The sequence below is a fragment of the Bombina bombina genome, chromosome 8 (genome assembly GCF_027579735.1).
Source record: "Bombina bombina isolate aBomBom1 chromosome 8, aBomBom1.pri, whole genome shotgun sequence".
NCBI lineage: Eukaryota > Metazoa > Chordata > Amphibia > Anura > Bombinatoridae > Bombina > Bombina bombina.
In genome coordinates, this window is record NC_069506.1 from 166,010,034 (window position 1) to 166,028,743 (window position 18,710).

At 37.0% G+C, this 18,710-nt stretch overlaps 1 protein-coding gene across 1 annotated transcript in view; it reads right to left on the reverse strand.

Annotated features, from left to right (window-relative positions):
• The window catches only part of LOC128638617 (brain-specific angiogenesis inhibitor 1-associated protein 2), a 276,667-nt gene that overhangs the window by 32,885 nt on the left and 225,072 nt on the right, over window positions 1-18,710 (reverse strand). Inside the window, exon 10 of the mRNA XM_053690680.1 lies at window positions 9,705-9,906. Coding sequence (XP_053546655.1) covers window positions 9,705-9,906 — 202 coding nt within the window. The remainder of the gene's footprint in view (window positions 1-9,704; window positions 9,907-18,710) is intronic.

Consider the following 18,710-nt stretch of genomic DNA (forward strand, 5'->3'; position numbering starts at 1 on the left):
TACCTTACCAGCCCTGAAAAGGGCCATTTGCGGGGCATGCCCCAAATAATTCAGCTCTTTTGCCTGTAAAAAAAAACATACAATACCCCCCCCAACATTACAACCCACCACCCACATACCCCTAATCTAACCCAAACCCCCCTTAAATAAACCTAACACTAAGCCCCTGAAGATCTTCCTACCTTATCTTCACCATGCCAGGTTCACCGATCCATCCTCCGAAGTCTTGATCCAAGCCTCCGAAGTCTTCATCCAAGCCCAAGCAGGGGCTGGCGATCCATAATCCGGCTGAAGTCTTCTATCAAGCGGCGGCTGAAGAGGTCCAGAAGAGGCTCCAAAGTCTTCATCCTATCCGGGAAGAAGAGGAGAGCCGGACCGGCAACCATCTTGATCCAAGCGGCATCTTCTATCTTCATCAGATGACGAACGGCTCCATCTTGAAGACCTCCAGCGCGGATCCATCCTCTTCTTCCGACGTCCAACTGAAGAATGAAGGATCGGAACAGCCAATAGAATGCGAGCTCAATCTGATTGGCTGATCCAATCAGCCAATTGGATTGAACTTGAATCTGATTGGCTGATTCCATCAGCCAATCAGAATTTTCCTACCTTAATTCCGATTGGCTGATAGAATCCAATCAGAATTCGAGGGACGCCATCTTGGATGACGTCCCTTAAAGGAACCTTCATTCTTCAGTTGGACGTCGGAAGAAGAGGATGGATCCGCACTGGAGGTCTTCAAGATGGAGCCGTTCGTCATCGGATGAAGATAGAAGATGCCGCTTGGATCAAGATGGTTGCTGGTCCGGATCTCCTCTTCTTCCCGGATAGGATGAAGACTTTGGAGCCTCTTCTGGACTTCTTCAGCCACCGCTTGATAGAAGACTTCAGCCGGATTATGGATCGCCAGCCCCCGCTTGGGCTTGGATGAAGACTTCGGAGGCTTGGATCAAGACTTCGGAGGACGGATCGGTGAACCTGGCATGGTGAAGATAAGGTAGGAAGATCTTCAGGGGCTTAGTGTTAGGTTTATTTAAGGGGGGTTTGGGTTAGATTAGGGGTATGTGGGTGGTGGGTTGTAATGTTGGGGGGGGGGGTATTGTATGTTTTTTTTTACAGGCAAAAGAGCTGAATTATTTGGGGCATGCCCCGCAAATGGCCCTTTTCAGGGCTGGTAAGGTAAAAGAGCTTTGAACTTTTTTAATTTAGAATAGGGTAGGGCATTTTTTATTTTGGGGGTCTTTGTTATTTTATTAGGGGGCTTAGAGTAGGTGTAATTAGTTTAAAATTGTTGTAATATTTTTCTAATGTTTGTAAATATTTTTTTATTTTTTGTAACTTAGTTCTTTTTTATTTTTTGTACTTTAGTTAGTTTATTTAATTGTAGTTATTTGTAGGTATTGTATTTAATTAATTTATTGATAGTGTAGTGTTAGGTTTAATTGTAACTTAGGTTAGGATTTATTTTACAGGTAATTTTTTAATTATTTTAACTAGGTAGCTATTAAATAGTAAATAACTATTTAATAGCTATTGTACCTGGTTAAAATAATTACAAAGTTGCCTGTAAAATAAATATTAATCATAAAATAGCTACAATATAATTATTCGTTATATTGTAGCTATATTAGCGTTTATTTTACAGGTAAGTATTTAGCTTTAAATAGGAATAATTTATTTAATAAGAGTTAATTTTTTTCGTTAGATTTAAATTATATTTAAGTTAGGGGGGTGTTAGTGTTAGACTTAGCTTTAGGGGTTAATCCATTTATTAGAGTAGCGGTGAGGTCCGGTCAACAGATTAGGGGTTAATAATTGAAGTTAGGTGTCGGCGATGTTAGGGAGGGCAGATTAGGGGTTAATACTATTTCTTATAGGGTTATTGAGGCGGGAGTGAGGCGGATTAGGGGTTAATAACTTTATTATAGTAGCGGTGAGGTCCGGTCAGCAGATTAGGGGTTAATTATTGTAGGTAGCTGGCGGCGACGTTGTGGGGGGCAGATTAGGGGTTAATAAATATTATGTAGGGGTCGGCGGTGTTAGGGGCAGCAGATTAGGGGTACATAAGTATAACGTAGGTGGCGGCGGTGTGCGGTCAGCAGATTAGGGGTTAATTATTGTAGGTAGCTGGCGGCGACGTTGGGGGGGCAGATTAGGGGTTAATAAATATTATGTAGGGGTCGGCGGTGTTAGGGGCAGCAGATTAGGGGTACATAAGTATAACGTAGGTGGCGGCGGTGTGCGGTCAGCAGATTAGGGGTTAAAAAATTTAAATAGAGTGGCAGCGATGTGGGGGGACCTCGGTTTAGGGGTACATAGGTAGTTTATGGGTGTTAGTGTACTTTAGAGCACAGGAGTTAAGAGCTTTATGAACTGGCGTTAGCCCAGAAAGCTCTTAACTACTGACTTTTTTCTGCGGCTGGAGTTTTGTCGTTAGATTTCTAACGCTCACTTCAGCCAAGACTCTAAATACCGGCGTTAGAAAGATCCCATTGAAAAGATAGGATCCGCAAATGGCGTAGGGGGATCTGCGGTATTGAAAAGTCGCGGCTGGAAAGTGAGCGTTAGACCCTTTCTTGACTGACTCCAAATACCAGCGGGCGGTAAAAACCAGCGTTAGGAGCCTCTAACGCTGGTTTTGACGACTAACGCAAAACTCCAAATCTAGGCCTAAGTTAGCTACAATATAACTAATAGTTACATTGTATCTAGCTTAGGGTTTATTTTTATTTTACAGGCAAGTTTTTATTTATTTTAACTAGGTAGAATAGTTTTTAAATAGTTATTAACTATTTAATAACTACCTAGCTAAAATAAATACAAAAGTACCTGTAAAATAAAACTTAACCTAAGTTACAGTAACACCTAACACTACACTATAATTAAATTAACTAAATTAACAACAATTAAATAAATTAAATTAAATTAGCTAAAGTACAAAAAACCCACTAAATTACAGAAAATAATAAACAAATTACAAGATATTTAAACTAATTACACCTAATCTAATAGCCCTATCAAAATAAAAAAAAGCCCCCCAAAATAAAAAAAAACCCTAGCCTAAACTAAACTATCAATAGCCCTTAAATGGGCCTTTTGCGGGGCATTGCCCCAAAGTAATCAGCTCTTTTACCTGTAAAAAATAATACAAACAACCCCCCCAACAGTAAAACTCACCACCCACACAACCAACCCCCCAAATAAAATACTATCTAAAAAAACTAAGCTCCCCATTGCCCTGAAAAAGGCATTTGTATGGGCATTGCCCTTAAAAGGGCAGTTAGCTCTTTTGCGGCCCAAACCCTAATATAAAAAATTAAACCCACCCAATACACCCTTAAAAAAACCTAACACTAACCCCCTGAAGATCGACTTACTGTTCTGAAGACCGGACATCCATCCTCAAGGAAGCGGCAGAAATCTTCATCCAACCGGGCCGAAGTCTTCAACGAAGCCGGGAGAAGTCTTCATCCAAGCCGGCGAAGTGGTCCTCCAGAAGGGCAGAAGTCTTCATCCAGACGGCATCTTCTATCTTCATCCATCCGAGGCGGAGCGGGTCCACCTTCAAGACATCCGACGCGGAGCATCCTCTTCAAACGAAGTCTTCTTACTGAATGACGGTTCCTTTAAGTGACATCATCCAAGATGGCGTCCCTTAGATTCCGATTGGCTGATAGAATTCTATCAGCCAATCGGAATTAAGGTGTAAAAATTCCTATTGGCTGATGCAATCAGCCAATAGGATTGAAGTTCAATCCTATTGGCTGATCCAATTAGCCAAAAGGATTGAGCTTGCATTCTACTGGCTATTCCAATCAGCCAATAGAATGCTTGCTCAATCGTATTGGCTGATTGGATCAGCCAATAGGATTGAACTTCAACAGCCAATAGGATTTTTTACACCTTAATTCCGATTGGCTGATAGAATTCTATCAGCCAATCGGAATCTAAGGGACGCCATCTTGAATGACGTCACTTAAAGGAACCGTCATTCAGTAAGAAGACTCCAGATGAAGAGGATGCTCCTCGTCGGATGTCTTGAAGATGGAGCCGCTCTGCGTCGGATGGATGAAGATATAGAAGATGCGGTCTGGATGAAGACTTCTGCCCGTCTGGAGGACCACTTCGCCCGGCTTGGATGATGACTTCTCCCAGCTTCGTTGAGGACTTCGGCCCGGTTGGATGAAGACTTCTGCCGCTTCCTTGAGGATTAATGTCCAGTCTTCAGAACAGTAAGTCGATCTTCAGGGGGTTAGTTTTAGGTTTTTTTAAGGGTGTATTGGGTGGGTTTTATTTTTTAGATTATGGTTTGGGCCTCAAAAGAGCTAACTGCCCTTTTAAGGGCAATGCCCATCCAAATGCCCTTTTCAGGGCAATAGGGAGCTTAGGTTTTTTTAGATAGTATTTTATTTGGGGGGTTGGTTGTGTGGGTGGTGGGTTTTACTGTTGGGGGGGTTGTTTGTATTTTTTTTTACAGGTAAAAGAGCTGATTACTTTGGGGCAATGCCCCGCAAAAGGCCCTTTTAAGGGCTATTGATAGTTTAGTTTAGACTAGGGTTTTTTTTATTTTGGGGGGGCTTTTTTTTATTTTGATAGGGCTATTAGATTATTTGTAATTAGTTTAAATATCTTGTAATTTTTATTATTTTCTGTAATTTAGTGTTTTTTTTGTACTTTAGCTAATTTAATTTATTTAATTGTTGTTAATTTAGTTAATTTATTTAATTATAGTGTAGTGTTAGGTGTTAGTGTAAGACAGGTTAGGTTTTATTTTACAGGTACTTTTGTATTTATTTTAGCTAGGTAGTTATTAAATAGTTAATACCTATTTAATAACTATTCTACCTAGTTAAAATAAATACAAACTTGCCTGTAAAATAAAAATAAACCCCAAGATAGCTACAATGTAACTATTAGTTATATTGTATCTAACTTAGGGTTTATTTTATAGGTAAGTATTTAGTTTTAAATAGCAATTATTTAGGTAATAATATTATTTTTTCTTTAGATTTATTATAATTATATTTAAGTTAGGGGGTGTTAGGGTTAGACTTAGGTTTAGGGGTTAATACATTTAGTATAGTGGCGGCGATGTTGGGGGCAGCAGATTAGGGGTTAATAAATGTAGGTAGGTGGCGGCGATGTTAGGGACGGCAGATTAGGGATTAATATTTAACTAGTGTTTGCGAGGCAGGAGTGTGGCGGTTTAGGGGTTAATATGTTTATTATAGTGGCGGCGACTTTGGGGGTGGCAGATTAGGGGTTAAAAAGTGTAGGTAGGTTGCGGCGACATTGGGGGCGGCAGATTAGGGGTTAATAAACATAATGTAGGTGTTGGAGATGTTGGGTGCAGCAGATTAGGGGTTCATAAGTATAATGTAGGTGGCGGCGGTGTCCGGAGTGGCAGATTAGGGGTTAATAAATATAATATAGGTGTCGGTGATGTCGGGGGCAGCAGATTAGGGGTTAATAAGTGTAAGATTAGGGGTGTTTAGACTCGGGGTTCATGTTAGGGTGTTAGGTGTAAACATAAAATGTGTTTCCCCATAGGAATCAATGGGGCTGCGTTACTGAGTTATACGCTGCTTTTCTGCAGGTGTTAGACTTTTTCTCAACCGGCTCTCCCCGTTGATTCCTATGGGGAAATCGTGCACGAGCACGTACGACCAGCTCACCGCTCTCTTAAGCAGTGCTGGTATTGAAGTGTGATATGGAGCAAAATTTTGCTCTGCGCTCACTTTTTGTCTTTTAACGCCGGGTTTGTAAAAACCCGTAATATCAGCGCTGCAGGTAAGTGAGCGGTGACAATAAACTGCCTTATTGTAATGTATGTATACATAAATGCAGGGAGGGAACACACCTTTGCGACACACATTGTTCTTAAGGTAAAAACTGACTTAATTAGAGAATTAAAACGGACTTCACTGCACTGGCGAGATTTCTAAGGAGAATCTCACAAGCCCAGAGAGTTTTAGAGTTAAATTCTTAAAAAATAAATAAATAAATAAAAAAATATACAATAAAATCCTCTATTTCTTTAGAGTGTAATCATTTTTAAACAACTTCCATTTTCTCATTAAAGAGACTATTAAAGTCCATTAGAAGAGTTGTATAAAGCATTGTGTGTGGTTTTTCATTGTGTTTTCACATTTAAAGGGATTCAGATAGAGAATACAATTTTAAAGAACTTTCTAATTTACTTCTATTATCTAATTTTCTTCATTCTCTTGGTATCATTTGTTGAAGGAGCAGCAATGCACTCATGATTTCTAACTGAACTCATGGGGGAGCCAATCACAATCGCTATATATATGCAGCCACCAATCAACAGCTAGTACCCAGGTTCTCTGCTGCTCCTGAGCTTGTCTAGATAAACCTTTCAGCAAAGGATAACAAGAGAAGAAAGCAAATTAAATAATAGAAGTAAATTGGAAAGTTGTTTAAAATTGTATTCTCTATCTGAATCATGAAAGAAAAGTTTTGGGTTTCATGTCCCTTTAAGGCTATGCCTTACAGAAATAATTAGAAAACACTGTTAAATAATTTCACCAATACTTTTTGAGCCAAATATCTATGGACATTTCTATCCTTGACTTTTTGAAAACTCATGATGGCCTCTTTCAAATGTGTATTGGCTGCTCAAACAATTTTTTTCCAATAAAAAATGTTGCCATTGCTCAGTTTACATGTTTATAAACACGATTGCTTCATGATTTAATAAAAAGTTATAAATATACATCAAATCGCACTTTTAGAGTAGGGACTTGAAAACAACCAAAATCATCTGTATGTTAATTTATGATTGCAGTTAAAGGGACATGATACCCAAATGTTGAAGCACATGAAAGTGATGCAGCATAGCTGTAAAAAGCTGAACATATCACCTGAACATCTCTATGTAAAAAAAGGAAGATATATTACCTCACAATTTCCTAAGTATTCACACCCCACTGTAAAGAGACTTTAGTCCCAGGACTTCCAAGGGAGTGTGCATCTAGCATGTGCAGGCACAGTCATGTTGTTTTCCTATTCAGTTTAAGGAAGTTTACTATGCAGTCTTATGAGATGTTTCTTAGATCACAGCAAAGCAATGCAAGAGCTCAGCACTGCTGATGCTGATTGGCTATTTTTTTTTGGGGGGGGGGTTAACTTGCAGCTTTACAGCAGCTCTAACTGTTCACAGAGCACTTACCCTGGTGAGCTGAAGATATTATTAGGTAAAATATCTTCCCTGTTTACACAGAGATGTTCAGGTGATAGTTTCATGTCAGCTTTTTACAGTTATGCTGCATCACTTACAAGTTATTTTGCATATCAGTATTATGTCCCTTTCAGTGTTTGGACATTAAAAGTGGCTAATTGTAAATGTGCTAAAAAATATATTGATAATTGTGCATGTAATAAGTAGATATTATAGGCTAAAATTTACAATCAATCGCACATATGAAAGAGCAGAAATTAAATGTACTTATGAAAAATAACAGCTAGTTTCAATATCAATTAGGGACATGAAATCCAAACATTTCCCTTCATGATTCAGAAAGAGAATGCAATGTTAAACAACTTTACAATTTACTTCAGTTATCTAACTTGCTTCTCTCCTTTGTTGAAAAACACAGGTAGGCTCAGGATCTGGGAACTAGCTTCTGATTGGTAGCTACACATATATGCCTCTTGTCATTGGCTTACTGATGTGTTCTTCTAATTCCCAGTAGTGCATTGCTCATTCTTCAACAAAGAAGTCAATTGGAAAGTTGTTTAAAAATATATGCTTTATCTGAATTATAAAAGAAAAAAAAAATAGTGATTCATGTCCCTTTAACTAACAGAAAGTAAAAAGTTTATGCATAATTGATACTCCAGGATCAATGTCAAAATTAGTACCTGTACACTCTTCTGATTGGTCAATTAATCTGATTGGTTAATCAGAAAAGTAAACAGTCTCAGGGGTAGATTTATCATAGTGCGGGCGGACATGATACGATGTAGTGTATCATGTCCGCTGCACATACGCTGTCGGCATTTATCATTGCACCAGCAGTTCTGCCGCTAGCAGAGGGTGTCAATCAACTCGATTGTTTTCGATCAGGTTGATTTCTGTCCACGGCCTCAGAGCAGGTGGACAAGTTATGGAGCAGCGGTCTTTAGGCTGCTGCTTCATAACTTCTGTTTCCGGTGAGCCTGAAGGCTCGCGCGGAAACAGGGGCATCAAGCTCCATACGGAGCTTGATAAATCGACCCCTCAATCTTAAATCAAAAATACAATTTTCTATCTTATATATAGGAAGGAACCCAGGAAGAGGGTAGATAATGGCAAGAGACTGGAGAGCAAGAACCTGTTGTTGATGACCATAGAGGGAATTAAAAAAAAGAAGAATCTTCAGACGGACTTTAGCTGAGGCAATTGTAAGAGAAGGTAAAGTTGTTTTTTTCCAATATATGTTCTGCCTTAATTCTTTGTCATTTTGGAGTTTTGTGCTGAGAAGAAGATGTTTTGTTGAGGGCAATATCTGTAATGATGTATGGAGGGGTTTACTGACAGAGGGAGGTTGTTTGGAGGTTGTCACAGTTGATTGCTGATTACCGCTGAAGGGAAGTATAAGGGGGACTTTTCTGTATTAAAAGACATTTTGATGTGGGTGATCTGTAGAGAGTATCTTGGGTATTAGTATTTATGCTATAAGGTATCACGTAGGGGAATAACAGTGTAGATGGGGATTACTGTAGGGGGCTGTCACATAAATAAGTCCTTGGGTGAAAAGGGTCACTGTTAGGGCTAAAACCACTGGGCATCAGGTTGAGGTTAGGGTTAATATGGGACTGGGGACCAAATCGTAAGTAGCCTTAGTTACATTGGGGATAAAGTCATGACTGATGATCATTTCACTTTGATTGTCCACTTATTTTTGGGTTTACCATCTGTAGGTACAGAGTATGCAGTAGGTTGGACTAGCCAGAACTAACAATAGTTTTTTTTTTCCCTCTTCTTTTTTTTTCTTCATACCACTCCCTTCTCTCTTGGGCCAAGGCCCTTCGTTTCTTTTTTCTCTTTTCTTTTTTTCTATTAGGTAAACCCAAGCACTCTAGAAACAGATAAAAGGGGCGGTGAGCCCCCACTGTCAACTCTAGAAGTACAATGTCTATAGTGAATCTGTCTTGAAATATTGTAAGAAAGAATTACATAATTTCAAAATCTTATAAAAATATTTCCATATATTATTTTCTTCTTTTATGGAAAAAGGAAAAACATATAACAAAGTGAAATGGTGAAAAGATGTTGTACTTGATTCATCCTATGTTGTTGTATTTTCTAATATAGCCCTGCGTGGCACAAATCTATGAATATTGTATAATGTTCACTTTTGTTATGGAATAAATAAATAATAATAAAAAGAACAACAATAGTGTATGCCAGTTGTGACTATGCATAGACAGGATTGTGCAGCTATAGTGATCATATCCACTGCATTTTGTCTGCTCACAAACTGCACATTGTAATGTCACTATATTGTGCCTCAGCTGTGCTACAGTTTATTTATGATAATGTCCTACATAATCTAATATATTTAATATATAGCATAGGAGCTGAGGGCTGTATTATATGCAGGAAATAATTACTACAATTACCAAGCTTTCCAAAAGCCACTAAAGGCTTAAACAAACCCTTAGCATTTTAATATATATATATATATATGGTAACTTACATTTTGGTGGCCTCATTTTCGCCATAGTGCCAGCCATCCCGTGCCTCTGGAACAAGCAGGAGGATAATGTCTCCCTCCTGGAAATTCAGAAGTGTACTGTTTTCCCCTGTTGTATGAGAGAAGACAGCCTGCACTCTTCGTCTCTCTACCCGCGGAGGCAATACGGATAAAGGGCTGATCCGCGGCAGGGTCTTGTTTTCCACTGCAACAACAGCAACATATTCTTTGTTAAAGCTCAGGAATAAACTACAAGTATAAGATCAGTAAACATTACCTGACAGAAAAAAAGATGAGGTTTATTAGAAATCAACCTATGCCATTTAAAGAATAGGTTCTTATATTCTGCAATCTTCATAGTTTAAAATAGATAGAATAAGGCATTTGAAACTTTCCTTTCCTCCAGTAAAAAATAAATAAGGCATTTCCCATAAGAGGGGATCTATAAATCAATCAGCCATAAAAGTAACTTCTAGTGGGAGCTGAGGTAAATTAACCAGTAAAGTAAATGAAAGCACTTTATCTTTTGTAATATATATATTGGCTTAATTGAACCCCTTAACCACCACAACGTACTATGTACATTGCCGGTCGTTAAGGGTTTTTCTTCTTTATTATAGCGCAGGTTGCGACAGGACCACGCTATTATATCCTCCCTCCTTGTTAGTGGCTATAAATTGCACAATCCCCAAAGATCTATTTAAGGGGTAAAGGACACTTTTGGTTAAAATGTATTTATTCTCTTATTGTACAGTTCATTTAATCCACATCAGGTGGCACTTAAGCTGCTTTTCTTCTGTGAAAACAGCTGAAAAAGCCTCAAAAGGTCAAATTATTATTTATAACAAAACTTTCCAATTAAAGATTGAGTAAAGAAATTACTCCATACACCTTTTGTACAAGTATAATGAATTACATCTGTATATGGTCCCTGTAAACACACAGTAGAGCAGAGTCTATAGTTGTAAAATGACATGCTCTAACGCCTGGTTTCTCAACAGCCAGGCCATAACCCAGTACCGGGCCTTGGCAGCCCTCCTGGTGGGCCATGAACTGAAATGCCCCCACTCAGAGCTGTGACCGGCCTGCCGCTCCACACATGAGACATACCGGGCAGGCCTGTCAGAGTGCCAGTGCACATATCTGCAGTTTATTGGGAGGACAGCGAAGGCCAAGATGCAGATAGGACTGGACCTGGGCTCCGCAGTTAAGTGATACCAGCCCATTGACACCAATGAATGTATGTATTTTCTTCCCCCACTTACACCAATGCATTATATATAAGTATATATACTACAAGCGGAAAAAATCTGACAGTGCTCAACCTGCTTCCTCACAGCTCCTGGATAAAAGGGTATCTAGCTTACCCTGATAAAATTACAAAGAATTAACAAAACAATCCGAGAGCGCCAACTAGAGGCAAAGGAAGATTCTAACAAAAAAGTGAATAACAGTCAAAAACATTTATTTGAACATATATTAAAACCATGGATCCATGTGACATATACGAAAATGAGATGCAGTGAACATATGGTTAAAAATACATAATCGGGTCAGTGGGAAATACAATAAAAAATACAGTAAAAAATACAATAAAAATACAATAAAAATACAATAAAAATACAATATTCCACAAATTAATATCACCAATTACGGGGATATAGAAAATAAGAGTCACATTAAATGATCTCTTAAGAAGAACAAAAAGTTTCTAAAAGAGTTGTTTAGAAAATTGTCCAAAGGAATTGTGGTGCAATTCTTAGTTGTAGCTAATGAGTCTAGAAATCCAGTGGAAAAAACAGTGATGGAAAATCAAGTATTGATGAAAAATCAAGTGAAAAATAATATAAAATCCAATTGAAATAATCCAAGTGTATATATAAAAGTGTAATATGAACGGGGGATCCCCCTAACACTAGTGGTAAGTGTAAAAATTGTGTAAAATTGTGTGAAAGTGTAAAAATAGTAAAAAATATATATAAAAAATATATGTGATAAAAATGAGAATGAAATCCAAGTGATATTTGGTAAGAAAAAATATATTAGTGAATGATCCTCCTTATGAATTTCTCCATATGAGTGATGGTAATGGACTTTTATGTGCTAGATGACTTTACTTGATCTTTGCAATGTGAACTTCGATTATCCCTGTAATTTAAAAAAACAACAACATAGCGCAATAACGTTTTAACATATAAAAAGATATGAAATAATGCTCACCAATTTTGTCAACGCGTTTCGGCCTCTATAAAAGGCCTTTCTCAAGACTAACTAAAGGTGAGTATTGGTGGCTCTATTTATATATATCAACAGCCAATGAATTATCTTCGTTTTGGCGCCAAAAAACAGGTTTGGCGCCAAAAAAACGGAAGTTCTATTACTCTTATACTTCTGTTTTTGGGTAATGTATTTGCATGCCTAATTGATCAGTATATCCTTTACTGATCAATATTGTTCCATTCTGTCATTCTAGATCTTTGGAAATGTATATTGCCGATCGCTCAGTTTATAAACTCGTGAGCGTCGGACCGGAAGTGACGTCATATTTGTTTACTTCCGGTTATTCGTACTTCCGGTTACATTATTTCTGTGGCAGTTTGGCAAATAAATTCATGAGCATCGGACCGGACGTCATGTTTGTTTACTTCCGGTTATTTGTACTTCCGGTTACATTATTTCTATGGCAGTTTGGCAAATGACGTTATTCGTAATGGGGGCATTAATGCTATATATGGAGCTCCTACATAAACAAATTAGGCAAATGTAAGCTCCATGTGAGGTGGTCATATTTGGGGTATATAAATAATAAATAATATGAGCAATATTCGAAATACAGTGGGTAACATTCTTAAATACTTAAACATAACACATAATAAAATGACAATCCCAAAATAACAATCTTACAGTTAGTAACAATTTTAAAAATTCAGAATTAAAAGAAGTTTAAAATTACTGTAAAAATGATAAACTAGAGTCATAGAATTATAAATTATGATTATAATGTAAATTGGTAAAAATGATAGACTATGGTCATAGGATGTATAAAATGCATAAATAAGGCCCGGGGACATCTATTAAAAAGGAGATATAATAGGGGGATACAATGGGTGTACATTCAATAAAGGTACATATAGTAATGGTATCCATAATACAAAAAAGGTTATCTGGAGATTCATAAGTATCTAAAATTGTCTTCTCTCAGAACAGACTAAAATAAAAATGGGACTTAAAAATGGGATGTAGGTACTCAGTTCTATATAAAATAAAATAAAAACATCTAATGTTGAAAGAGCCTATTGTTGTGGTTTATATGATAGTAACCATTTGCTAAAAAAGCTAGTATGAAATAATAGAGAGGACCTCTCACACCTATTAAGTACAAAGTAATATTTTAGGACTCTTAGCTAGTTAGCATGTATCTTCATACTAGCTTTTTTAGCAAATGGTTACTATCATATAAACCACAACAATAGGCTCTTTCAACATTAGATGTTTTTATTTTATTTTATATAGAACTGAGTACCTACATCCCATTTTTAAGTCCCATTTTTATTTTAGTCTGTTCTGAGAGAAGACGATTTTAGATACTTATGAATCTCCAGATAACCTTTTTTGTATTATGGATACCATTACTATATGTACCTTTATTGAATGTACACCCATTGTATCCCCCTATTATATCTCCTTTTTAATAGATGTCCCCGGGCCTTATTTATGCATTTTATACATCCTATGACCATAGTCTATCATTTTTACCAATTTACATTATAATCATAATTTATAATTCTATGACTCTAGTTTATCATTTTTACAGTAATTTTAAACTTCTTTTAATTCTGAATTTTTAAAATTGTTACTAACTGTAAGATTGTTATTTTGGGATTGTCATTTTATTATGTGTTATGTTTAAGTATTTAAGAATGTTACCCACTGTATTTCGAATATTGCTCATATTATTTATTATTAATATACCCCAAATATGACCACCTCACATGGAGCTTACATTTGCCTAATTTGTTTATGTAGGAGCTCCATATATAGCATTAATGCCCCCATTACGAATAACGTCATTTGCCAAACTGCCATAGAAATAATGTAACCGGAAGTACAAATAACCGGAAGTAAACAAACATGACGTCCGGTCCGATGCTCATGAATTTATTTGCCAAACTGCCACAGAAATAATGTAACCGGAAGTACGAATAACCGGAAGTAAACAAATATGACGTCACTTCCGGTCCGACGCTCACGAGTTTATAAACTGAGCGATCGGCAATATACATTTCCAAAGATCTAGAATGACAGAATGGAACAATATTGATCAGTAAAGGATATACTGATCAATTAGGCATGCAAATACATTACCCAAAAACAGAAGTATAAGAGTAATAGAACTTCCGGTTTTTTGGCGCCAAACCTGTTTTTTGGCGCCAAAACGAAGATAATTCATTGGCTGTTGATATATATAAATAGAGCCACCAATACTCACCTTTAGTTAGTCTTGAGAAAGGCCTTTTATAGAGGCCGAAACGCGTTGACAAAATTGGTGAGCATTATTTCATATCTTTTTATATGTTAAAACGTTATTGCACTATGTTGTTGTTTTTTTAAATTACAGGGATAATCGAAGTTCACATTGCAAAGATCAAGTAAAGTCATCTAGCACATAAAAGTCCATTACCATCACTCATATGGAGAAATTCATAAGGAGGATCATTCACTAATATATTTTTTCTTACCAAATATCACTTGGATTTCATTCTCATTTTTATCACATATATTTTTTATATATATTTTTTACTATTTTTACACTTTCACACAATTTTACACAATTTTTACACTTACCACTAGTGTTAGGGGGATCCCCCGTTCATATTACACTTTTATATATACACTTGGATTATTTCAATTGGATTTTATATTATTTTTCACTTGATTTTTCATCAATACTTGATTTTCCATCACTGTTTTTTCCACTGGATTTCTAGACTCATTAGCTACAACTAAGAATTGCACCACAATTCCTTTGGACAATTTTCTAAACAACTCTTTTAGAAACTTTTTGTTCTTCTTAAGAGATCATTTAATGTGACTCTTATTTTCTATATCCCCGTAATTGGTGATATTAATTTGTGGAATATTGTATTTTTATTGTATTTTTATTGTATTTTTTACTGTATTTTTTATTGTATTTCCCACTGACCCAATTATGTATTTTTAACCATATGTTCACTGCATCTCATTTTCGTATATGTCACATGGATCCATGGTTTTAATATATGTTCAAATAAATGTTTTTGACTGTTATTCACTTTTTTGTTAGAATCTTCCTTTGCCTCTAGTTGGCGCTCTCGGATTGTTTTGTTAATTCTATATATACTACAAGGCCCTGGACAAGTCCGGTTATAATTTACCAGGCCTTGAGTTAATTTGGGTTGAGAACCACTGCTCTAACGGATGTAATATTTAGACTATTATGGCCTTTTAAAGTGAATGTAATTTTTGAAGCTAAAGTGCCTGGTTTCTAAAAATTAGATTAAAAATAGGGGCACTTTAATTCATCAAAATTTACATTTCACTTGTGCTGTAAAAAAAAAAACTTTTGATGAATCCAGCTTCCTCCAATCACGGCTTTGAATCAGACACTGAGCCGTGATTGGAGGATGACCTATCCATCATTTCTGACATCAGAAATGGCTTGCGACGACCGGAGGAAGCTGGAGCTGATGTCAAGTTTAAAAGGTAAGTATTTTCACAGCACGAGTGAAATGTAAATTTTGATGAATTAAAGTGCCCCTGTTTTTAATCAAATTTTTAAAAACCGGGCACTTTAGCATCAAAATGTACATTCACTTTAAATCATCAAGCTCCTCATCAATTCCCTTATTTTCAAGCACATAACTGGCATAGGATGAATACCTTTACAGCAAATACCAAAATAAACAAGCAAGGGTTAAATTATAAACCATTCATCATTTGTATAGCAGACACCCTAAAGCACCCTAGATTATATAGTTGTTATCTCTGATGAAGCGCATGTGAGCATGCGCGAAACGCGTCAGCTAAGAGTTTACCTTTGCTGACCAAAGCCAGTATCCTAATAACTAAGAGGACTCAGGGTGTTCTTCTTCATTTCATTTATATATTTGTTACACAGCTTCAAATTAGACAGTGATATTACCTCCATATGTTTAACCTGCAAACTACTGTCTTGTGGCTTCTGGAGAGGAGAACAATATATGATGAGGATGTGTTATTTATGTTTTACTTTTGCTAAAAAAAACTATTGAGAGTTTCACAAACTGGTGGTATTTTATGAGGTAAAGATTATTATTTTGAATCTTCGCTGCTGGATTGCTGGACAATAGGTTAATAGATACAGAATGAATAACCCAGTAAATATGTATTTTTTGTATAGTCTGTGAATTCCTGTCCCAACAAATAAAGACCCTGATTTCTTAAGCACCTGCAGAGCAAAGTCTCAGTACAGTGCCGTCCACTAATATTGACACCCTTGGTAAATATGAGCAAAGAAGACTGTGAACATTTGTCTTTATTGTTTAACCTTTTGCTAAAAAAATACACAAAAATACTCTGCTTTCATGGATAACAAACAATTGCAACACAGGTTTATAAAAAAAAAAAATGTCTTTGTTAAATAAATGTGTGGCACAATTATTGACACCCTTTTAGTCAATACTTTGTGCTACCTCCCTTTGCCAAGATAACAGCTCCGAGTCTTCTCCTATAATGCCTGATGAGGTTGGAGAATACATGGCAAGGGATCTGAGATTATTCCTCCATACAGAATCTCTCTAGATCCTTCAAATTTTGAGGTTGACGCTGGTGGACTCTCCTCTTCAGTTCACCCCACAGGTTTTCTATGGGGTTCAAGTAAGAGGAATGGGATGGCCATGGCAGGACTGTGATATTGTTGTCAGTAAACCAAGTTTGATGTATATTTTGGATCATTGTCCTGCTGGAAGATCAAACCACAGCACATTTTAAGTTTCTGGCAGAGGCAGTCAGGTGTTCATTTAATATCTGTTGATATTTGATAGAGTCTATGATGCCATGTATCCTAACCTAATGTCCAGGTCTTCTGGCAGAAAAACATTAAAGCCAGACTGCCAAACACAAGAGGCCAGCCAGCCATGCACTGAGAGAGATCCTGATTGCCTGTGAAGCCCAGGTGGCCAGTCAGCTGGAGGCTGTGGAGATCCAGCTTGCTCTATTAGCACTTATCCATAATACTTTATTCATTCGGAGTACCCTTTTGTGAATTTTTATTCTGATCAATATACCGTATGTTTTGAAACTTTCTGCACCATGAGGCGCCCTTCTTCTTTCTATTCCAGATAGCCCTTTGCCAAACCAACAAGCATGAGGAGGAGCTGACTCGTGTTTTTATTTACACAGCATACATCTGTTGGACTTTTAAGACTTTTTGTTACCAATTTGTATTGTTTTTTTATTGTTTTCACAACTTTCAGTTCATTTTATATATTGTTATTGGTTTTATGCCCTGTAATAGGTCAAGTAATAGGCCTGTCTTGTCTAATAGCACCTCAGATTTATTTCCAAACAAGATTTTATGGTTTACAGCGCCCCCTTAAGACACATGATCTTTACTGTTCCAAAACATATAAGAGCCACCACCATATTTAATTGTGGGCATGAGGTACTTTTCCATATGGCTACCTCTCTGTGAACATGATTACAAGTTGTGCAGTACGGCTTTACCGCTAAAAAAATGGCCTTTGAGTGCGGAATGGTCAGCTACTCTGTATTACAAGTTGCGCGGTATGGCTTTACCGTGATCGTTATGACCTATACTGCTACAATCCATTCTGCATTCAAAGTGAATTGTAATACTGGTGGTATGGAAATAGCGGTACAGCCCCATTTTGCGCGATGTGTACACTACGGCTAAACCGCACAACTTGTAATCTTGGTCTGTGAGCGCCAAACCCACCTCTGGTGTTTATTGCCAAAAAGCTCTATTTTGGTTTTATCTGACAATAGAAACCGATCCCATTTGAAGTTCCAGTAGCCTGAGTTTGTTTTTGGATGAGAATAGAGGCTTTTTTCTTGAAACGCTTCCAAACAACATGTGGTGATGTAGGTGACGTTGGATTGTAGTTTTGGATTGCAGTTTTTGAGACTTTCTGACCCTAAGACGCAACTAACTTCTGCAATTCTCCAGCTGTGATCCTTGGAGATATTTTGGCCACTCAAACTATCCTCTTCACAGTGCGTTGAGACAATATAGACACATGTTCTCTTCCAGGTTGATTTCTAACATTTCCAGTTGACTGGAACTGCTTAATTATTGCCCTGATGGTGGAAATGGACATTTTCAATGATTTTCCTATTTTCTTATAGCCACTTCCCATTTTGTGAAACTCAACAACCTTTTGCCGCACATCACAGCTATATTCCTTAGTCTTGCCCATTATGATGAATGACTAAGGGAATTTGGCCAATGTGTAAACCTGTGAAACAGACTATCATGGTTAAACAATGACCTGTTCCTATTCACCCAGGTATACTAAAAATGCAAAATATCGATGTGAATATACTTCAAATATATTTTTCTTATATGAATTCATAGGGGTGCCAATAATTGTGCTACACATATATTTAACAAAGATTGTTTTTTTTTATAAACCCGTGTTGTGTTTGCAATTGTTTGATATCCATGAGAGCAAAGTATATTTGTGTATTTTTTTACAATCAAAAGGTTAAACAATAAAGAAACATTTTCCCAGCCTTCTTTGCTCATAGTTACCAAGGGTGCCAATATTAGTGGAGGGCATTGTATATAGATAGGGGCAATTACACATTGTCCAACACTATTGAGATGCTACTTTACCCCTTGCCTCCTACATTCCCTTGTATTATATATCACATCTCATGGCTTCCCCTTACCTGACTACATGCTACTAAACATCACTGTAACAGATGACCACAGATAAAGAATACTACAGAAAAAAACTGTAAGCAAAG